This window comes from Physeter macrocephalus, chromosome 6 (assembly GCF_002837175.3).
Source record: "Physeter macrocephalus isolate SW-GA chromosome 6, ASM283717v5, whole genome shotgun sequence".
NCBI classification, from domain to species: domain Eukaryota; kingdom Metazoa; phylum Chordata; class Mammalia; order Artiodactyla; family Physeteridae; genus Physeter; species Physeter macrocephalus.
This window is the reverse complement of record NC_041219.1, coordinates 14,862,026-14,870,689: the sequence shown is the minus strand read 5'-3', so window position 1 is coordinate 14,870,689 and position 8,664 is coordinate 14,862,026. Positions and strand designations below refer to the sequence as shown.

At 43.3% G+C, this 8,664-nt stretch overlaps 1 protein-coding gene across 1 annotated transcript in view; it reads left to right on the top strand.

The window, feature by feature from the left end:
- Positions 1-496: 496 nt before the first annotated feature.
- The window catches only part of PAWR (pro-apoptotic WT1 regulator), a 100,202-nt gene continuing 92,034 nt past the window's right edge, over positions 497-8,664 (top strand). The window contains exons 1-2 of the mRNA XM_024122886.3: positions 497-633; positions 1,144-1,819. Of these exons, the coding sequence (XP_023978654.1) occupies positions 1,292-1,819 (528 nt within the window). The 5' untranslated portion in view covers positions 497-633; positions 1,144-1,291. The remainder of the gene's footprint in view (positions 634-1,143; positions 1,820-8,664) is intronic.

Here is an 8,664-nt window from a genome sequence, read left to right as displayed (position 1 = left end):
GCCACCCTAGTACATCTGAAAAGGGGGCAGCGACTAGGAAAAGGGACGCGAGAGTATTTTCCCATCCTAGCTAGTCAGGCCCTGAATCATGCGCTTTCCCCCTCAGCCAGCAGTATTTGAGATTTTCCCTGGAAGAATATGTCTTGTACTTAAAAGGAAGAGTGGTGGGAGACTGGAGAGGCGGAGAAGAGGAGCGGGGAGAAGGGCGTGGAGGGCGGTTCACGCTCCAGCGTCGGAGGCGCCGGGAGGTCGGCCGCCGCGAGGTTGCGCGCCCAGGAATGTGCGGTCGCATCTGCAGGCGCGGGGCTGGCGGCAGCGGCGGGCTGGACGCGGCGCCGCGCACCTGAGCGCCGGGGGCGGGGCGTCGGCGGGCCCCGCCGCCCCCACCGCGCGCCGCGCCCCTCGCGCGCGGTCTCGGTCCTTTCCGCCGGCGCTTCGGCGCCGCTCGGCTCCCCTCGTTCCCTTCCCTCCCCTCCCTCATTCCCTCCCTCCCTTCCTCCCTCCCTCCCTCCCAGCCCGGGAGCGCCGCTGGCTCAGGACGGAGAGCTGGTCGTGGGTCCTTCCGCGCGGCCGCTTCGGCTCACCTGGGCGCCAGCTCCCAGTCCCGCTCCTCGTACCCCCAACTCCTCCCAGGTAAGGGGCCGCCCGGTCGGCCCGCGCTCCACACGCGCACCCGTCCCCCTGGACTCGGCTGGACTGCTGGGTCGGGAGGCGTCCCGCCTTCTCCGCGAGTCGGTTAGGGGACTCCGCGCCTCGTCCCGGGAATGAGTGTGTCGGTCGCGGGGACCCCGGACCGGAGCGAGGGCTGGAGATGCGACGGGTCGACCGGTGGGGGGCCTGGCTCGGGTCCCCCGACCGCCGCAGGCTCGGACCCCGGCGGGGATGGGGCGGGCGGGCGGGCAGGCGGGCCGGGGGTGGGGACCGTGCCTCTCTCCACCCCTCGAGGGGCGGTGATCGTCCGGGCCAGCCGTGTAGGTGCGTCGGAGAAACTTTGCAGGGTGGGGACTCTGCGGCTCCTCGCCTGCAGGGCTGAGTGGGCGCACTCTCGGTGGGGCTCCGAGGGGCGCGGCCACGGGGCAGACCCTCGGGCCGGGCGAGGATCTTACGCTTCCCTCCTCCGCCCCCTTTTGTGTTTCCCTGCAGACCAGCCGGTCCCTGGGGGAGCCGCGGCCACCCCCGCGCCCGGGGGTCGTTCCCTCGCCTCCTCCGGGTGGCGGGAAGGAAGAGGGGGCGGCGGCCGGAGTCGGGGCGGGCGGCCTGAGGTGAGAGCCCGGCCGGCCCCGCTGGGAATATGGCGACCGGTGGCTACCGGACTGGCGGCGGCAGCACCACAGACTTCCTGGAGGAGTGGAAGGCGAAGCGCGAGAAGATGCGCGCCAAGCAGAATCCCCCGGGCCCGGCCGCCCCCAGTGGGGGCACGGGCGACGCGGCCGGGAAGCTCCCGCCGGGGCCCATGGGTACTTCGGCTGCCGCTGCGGCCAACGAGCTGAACAACAACCTCCCGGGCGGCGCTGCCGCACCTGCCGCCCCCGGCCCCGGGGGCGTGAACTGCGCCGTGGGCCCTGCGCAGCTGAGTCGCGCCGCCCCCGGCCCGCGGCGGCTGGAGGATGAGTCCCCCGCCGCCGCCGCCGCCGCCGCCGCTGCCGCCGCCGCTTCGGGGGCAGCACCCGCACGGGACGGCGAGGAGGAGCGGGACGGCGCCCCGGAGAAGGGCAAGAGCTCGGGCCCCAGCGCCAGGAAAGGCAAGGGGCAGATCGAGAAGAGGAAGCTGCGGGAGAAGCGGCGCTCCACCGGCGTGGTCAACATCCCTGCCGCAGAGGTGAGCCGGGCGGGGGTCGCGGCCGGACCCTAGAGGGCTGCCGCCTCCTGGTGTCTTCTTTCCAGGGCCCAGAGCTTTCCCCCTCGAGCCTGCACTTCTTAGCCTTTCACTGAGTTAGGCAGGCAGGGGGTGATGGAGTTTTACTCTCAACAAATGCTTGCTGGGAAGTTCCCCAAATCCAAAGTCGGACGCGTGCTTTTCAGGCTTCCTGGCTAAGATCTCAGACCCAGGATCCTTGTTTTCAGTGTTGGAAAGACAACTCGGGGCTCCGGAACTTGCCCACCTAGCCTTGTTTGTTTATGCTTGATGAGTTAGAAAAATTGATTAATGGTGATGACCACATACTTTAGTTTCCCACGTGCCCGTCTCAAATTATCAGATAGTTTATCTTTTCTTCTCTCTTAACTGTGTTTAATAGCACCTGTAAAGAAAACGTGTCTTTAGCACTGTCCCAGACAGCTTTATCTTTCAATGAACCCAAGATAAGTATATCCAGCTGAGCATATGCTCTATTTCATATATAAACCAGCTTTTGGAAATAGTGCTCCCGAACACCCCCCCCCCCACACACACACACCAAGTTTTTTTCTGAGAGGTATTGTGGACATTAGGAACGCTGTAGCAACTCTCAATTCTTTTTCCTAAGATGCTCTCTCCCTGTATTTAAGTATTTGGCTCTGTGTATTCTGGAAAACATTTGTGGTAGGATTGGGGATTTTTTGTTTTTTGGGTTGTTGTTGGGTTTTTTTTTTGGTGTTTTTGAGCAGTCTCAAAAACCATTATGCAGGCAGCAGCATCTTCCCATTACAGAGTGCATGGTGAAACATTTTTATTTGGGGTATAACTGCACCTTTCTCTACCCTCAAAAAAACGAAACAATCCTCTAACAAGTATTTGGTTACTTTAACAGTAACTCACCGGTTTTGGGAAGTGATTCAATAATCTTGTTTCACCCGAAGTAGTTGCATCTTTTTCTCATTGGTTCTAGGTTTTACCTTTTTTTCCCTCCTGGCCTTCTAATTTTTATTCATCTTTGATACACAGTAAATAAATAGTAAGAATTCACCAACTTTAATTGTGGTTCAAGTAAAAGCATTTGCAGTAAGTTAGGGTGTATATCAAACATACCCAAATTTTAAAGTCTTAATATAATTTCCATACCTGGAAAATCAGAGTTTGTCTTTGAAGGGTATATTTTTATGAGTGTTTCAGAGAGATTTTTATCAGCCAGCAAAACTGTCCTCTGTGGTTTCCTACTTGCACAAAAGATCTGTTACTCATTAAATTGCTTTAAAAGGAATTCATAAGAGTGGTAATCAAATTTCTAGGGTTTTTTTTTTGTAAGTTAAAAATATGAAGATTAGGGGGAAACTGAAGACAAGGCTTTGGAAAAGCTACATTCCTCAACTTTCTTTTTAAGAGTAGCTGATGGTCCAAATAAAAGAATTTGTCATTTGCAATCTTTTCCTCATTGTTCATTTGACAGGGGTCTTACTTTGGGAAATATCTTGGCAGATGTTAAACTTCATTTTTTGTCTGGCTGCTTGTGCTAAAATTGTTACTTCTCAAGTACCTTTTTGTTTTTGGTTTTTAAACAAGGGTAATGTTTACTGGGGGCAATAAGTATGGTGTATCTTGTGAGATCCTAAGAAGCATCCTTTGTTAATATTCCTGTTTTGGGTAAGGGAACGTAGTGCTGAGAATGTAGATGACTCCCCACTACAATTGAGTCTGATACTCTGGAATGTTTTTCGTTTGGGTGTTGGCAACTCCTAAATTTAATCTTCCTTAAAAACAAACAACCCAGGGTACCATTTTTTTGTCTGTGGAATTTGAACCTTTTTTATTGAATAGGGAATTGTGTACTGCTTTCTTTTTGTGGTAACTCCGGTTCTATCTGTTTAATGCTGTAGGACCCAACAAAACATGGTAATGTTTTACCACAGTATCTAATTAGCAGGCATATTTCTTGAGTGCCTCCTCCCCATATTTTCAGTTTTTTTTTTTTTTTTAATTGTTTATTTTTTTGGCTGCCTTGGGTCTTTGTTGCTGCTCGCGGGCTTTCTCTAGTTGCGGCGAGCGGGGGCTACTCTTTGCTGCAGTTCGTGGGCTTCTCATTGGGTGGCTTCTCTTGTTGCAGAGCACGGGCTTTTGGCGCGTGGGCTTCAGTAGTTGTGGCGCTCGGTCTCAGTAGTTGTGGCTCGCGGGCTCTAGAGCGCAGGCTCTGTAGTTGTGGTGCACGGGCTTAGTTGCTCCGCGGCATGTGGGATCTTCCCGGACCAGGGCTCGAACCCGTGTCCCATGCACTGGCAGGCGGATTCTTAACCACTGCACCACCAGGGAAGTCCCCATATTTTCAGTTTTTTTAAAAACAGCGTAAAGTCTTTCAGATTGCTAATAGTGGTAACACATATGACACAAAACTTTTAAGGTGAATCATTTGCATATCTTTAAATTGTTTTTTTTTTTTAGAATTGTGTGCCATTCATTTCTCTTAGTAGTTTCAACATTGCAAATGCCAGTTGCTGTGGAGTTTCTTGTGTAATACAGCTTAGTACTCCTATTTTAAAAAGTCATATACTATTTTATAGAATTTTCATGTATGAAAATACTATAAAAGCAGAAAATCATCAGTCTGTCAATACTCAGTTAGACTTGTATTATATATAGTGTATATATATATACACACTTTATGTATATATATATATACATACACTATATATATAGACTTGTATATATACTATATATATAGACATATATATAGTATATATATATATATACTTATATATAAGTATATATACTTATTTTCAGACAGTATTCCCATCTAAATTTATATTAGAGATTAGCATGTAACTTGTATGCAAAGAGTCTATTTTAGTGGTTGGTAAACATTGTTTTTTCAAGACGTATTTATTAAGCATCTGTGACACATTTCTTGTGACTTTCATTAATTTATTTTACTAATTACAGAGTGTTGTAAAGTTGTTACAAAAGAACATGACAGCAGCTAAAGATACCACGAGCAACTGGAAGATAGTTTTAGTAAGGAAGCAGTTCAGAATCTTAAAGTGGTGGATGGTGATGGGATACTGCATGTGATGGCTGTAATAATGCAAATATATAGATGCTCATTAATGAGATAAACTTTAGTTGTTCTTATTTCCTAAGTTAGAGGTTTTTTTTAACTTTTTTCTGAATTTTTACTTTCTGTTTTTTGAGTCATAGCCCAAATTGGTTAATTTGGATGTGACATACTTCCTGCTGATAATTTTTGTATGCATTTATTAGATCAGCCACATGTTTATTACATGTTGGTGTTCAAGGCACTATCATAAGCACTGTGGAGAAAACAAGAAGAATAAGACAGTGTATATTTTCAAAGAGCAAGACTGTAATCTAGGAAGAAGGCTAAGGCATAATTACATGAAGAAATTTAAGTACTGTACTAACAGTTTAAAAGCCATCTTAACACAGCTTGTAACTAATTGTTTATTAACAGTGTTGTCTGTTTAAAGGAAAGAGATGATGGGGCTAGGAGTAGCTGTGAGGTTGAGGGTCTTGAGCTGAGACTTATATTTCTTTACCTATATATTTATATATTCACACACGTATACATACCTGTTTGTATGGTATTTTAAATGTCAGAGTGCAGTGGTTCTTAACTGTGGCAGCACATTAACATCACGTGAGGATATTAAAAAAATGCTCCCCCGTTGCTGATTACTTGTCTTCTACCTCCCGGACCTCCTTAGATTTAATGGGTCTGGGATGGATCCCAGGCATTAATATTTTGATAAGCTCCCCTTGTGAGTCAGGGTTTAGAACTATTGGGTTTCACTCTCGGGATACAGAAATGAATAATAGGACACAGGCCTTGCCCACAAGGGGCTCTCAAGTAATATAGGGAACTGTGTTAAGTAGTAGTGTTAAGTACAGGCTATTTCCTGAGCAGGGTACCTAACTCAAGAGGAGGGGGCTATAACTTCCTCGACTGTTATATCCACGTTTTCAGAGTGCTTGTGAGGTTATTGCCATTGGGTAGGTGTACATGAATGGGTTAACAGAGATGGTTTTCTTAGAAAATAAAATCTTTCAATAGATAGAGGTCAAATGACACTAAAGTTTGGATTTATATATTAAAGTTAACGTTTATTGAAACTTAACTGTTTTCATAGTGGTTGGCTAAAGTGTTTTATGTGTTGTCTTGATTAATGCTCACAGCAATCCCATACGGTAGTTATAGTTACTCTTTTTATCCCCATTTCCAGAGGAGAAAGTGGAGGCTTAGAGAGTTTAAATGACTCAAGATCACATGGAAAGTGAATAAGTGGTAGAGTAGTATTTTAAAAGTATTTGGTTTTTTGTGTACATGTGTGTCTAGGGAAAGTGGAGTTTTTAATTAATCTATCTTGCATTATTTAGCTTATGTCCCTAGATTTTTTTCAATAACTTTTTATTAGAGGTTATCTTAAATGATTTGAACATCTGAATGGGGAAAACAAGGAAAGTATGGAATTGAATAGCAATTAAGGTCAAATTTGTAGGCTCAGAGATTGCTTCTGACCTTCTACTCTGTAGTTTGCTTGGCAAAATTTTGAACACCAGATCATCAGCAAATTATTAATCTGCTTTTGGCTAGCAGTCAGAAAATGTGGATCTTTGATTTTACTTAAGTGATATGTTGTTTTTCAGTCAAGGTGGGGTTATAACAGCTACTATATACTTTGAAGGAACATTTGATATATACAAACACTTTTAAGTAAACACAATTTAAGTCATAATTATTTAGCATATTTATTGACCATTATATAGGACAAGTTCCACTTAGTAAATCTTATAAATCCAGATAGATTAAGAAATGCCTTTTGGTATGCCCATTATTTTCCAGACTGTCTACCTTTCTATGTGATGAGTCAGGAGAAGAACTAATAGTGACTCAGAGTTGGAGAAACTTGGACTCGTGAATAGGGTAGAAACAGCATAAACACCTAGGTTCCTTAATAATATTTTAGTCGCAGCTTTCCTAAATTGATAAAGAAAATTGAAATTTTAATATTATCAGGATTTGTAATGAGTTTTCTAAGCTGAGAGGCCTTTTTACATGAAAATAATTATTATGTAATTAAAGTAGATGATATTTATGGTGTGTTTATTAAGTGCCAGGCACTGACTTAAGCACCTTACGTATATTGGCGCACTTAATTCTCTCTACAACCCTATGGGAAAATGGGGCAGAAAGGATAAGTTACTGGCCAGAGGCCATATATGTGGTAAGAAGCAAAGTAGTCTGTCTTCAAAGCCTGGTGCTTAATAACCATCTTATTATATTTCAGTGTATTACATACTATATACCTAGTTTAAGAAATACAAAGATTATTTTATAAGATGCTAATAAATTACTATAGAATTTGAAAATAACCCTGTTATAAAAGGCAGATGAAGTGGGACTTTACTGGAAGAATTTGAGAGCAAATAAATATATAAACAGTTAAAATCTTTGTCAAGCTAGCAGCCTTATTTATGCTCTTTATTATTTCTGCACTGGTTTTCAACATCTGTGATATAGGCCAGAAAATAATTATGCTGTTTAATAGTAATGCTGATATAATGTCTTAGAAATTTAAAATTACTGGAAAATACTAGTTTGAAATTTTCTAAGAGTTTTTTCTTTTTAAAAAGTGAGATAATTTACATACCATAAAACTCACCCTTTCAAAGTGTACAGTTCAGTAGTTTTCAGTGTATTCACAAAGTTGTGCTCTAAGTGCTTTTACATTTTCATCTTAATTTTTTTATTATGTTCCTAGAACCTGTGGTACCTAAGTTTTAGCTCCCTGCTCAGTAAAGTGCAACAGTATTCAAACCACGAGAAGCTATTAAGTTAATATAATTTAATATCAGCTTTTCCTGCATTTCACAGAGAAATGAAATGGTAGAATCTCCTCAGTTTTAAGTTTCTTAAAACTTAGACATCTACTACCACTTGTGTTTTACTGGAATTTAGTATAAGAGGTACTTAATTTAATTGAATGTAATATTTTCAACTTGTTTAAAATTTTACATATCTTTCATGGAGATCTGTAAAGCTCTACCATCTAAACGTTTGGGAACTTTGATTCAGAGTAAAAATGGAGTTTTATGCCATTAATGACTTTAGTCATACATTAGTTGAATCAGGGTCCTAAAAGATGTGGCTGGGTTGGGGTGGGGGGAACCACCTGTACCAATATCACCTGTGTTATTTATTTAAAATGCAGATTTCTGGGATCCACCTCAAGTCTGCAGGCGGGAAGGAGTTACTTAAGACATCATTTTAACATGTTCTTGAGTGATTCTTGTACGTACTAAAGTTTGAGAAGAACTGACTTAAATGCTCTGTACTGGTTTACTGATCTGTGAAATGAAATTGATACTGATTATTTTATTTAATTCATATAATAATCCTGTGAGATAACGTTTCTGAAAATGTTCTAAGAATGACCAAATGATAAATTATAGTTATTGTATAGGTTACATTGAAAGGTGGTTGTTGATGTCTAGTGGAAATTTCTTACTGGGATGTTAAGCATTCTTATTTTTCCCTTTTAATTAAGAACTTTATAGATATTTTAACAGAGACAACTTGAGGTGCTTGGAAATTCAGAGTATCTTAAACATTTATGTAATGTCATATATTTAGTACAAAATGTTGTCTGCCTTGCTTCTTGCAGAAGCCTAGCCTACAGAAAAAACCTCTAATACTTCATGTGTAATTTGAACTGTACTTTTACTAATTTTTCTTTTATATATATATATATATATATATATATATATATATTTTTTTTTTTTTTTGTGGTACGCGGGCC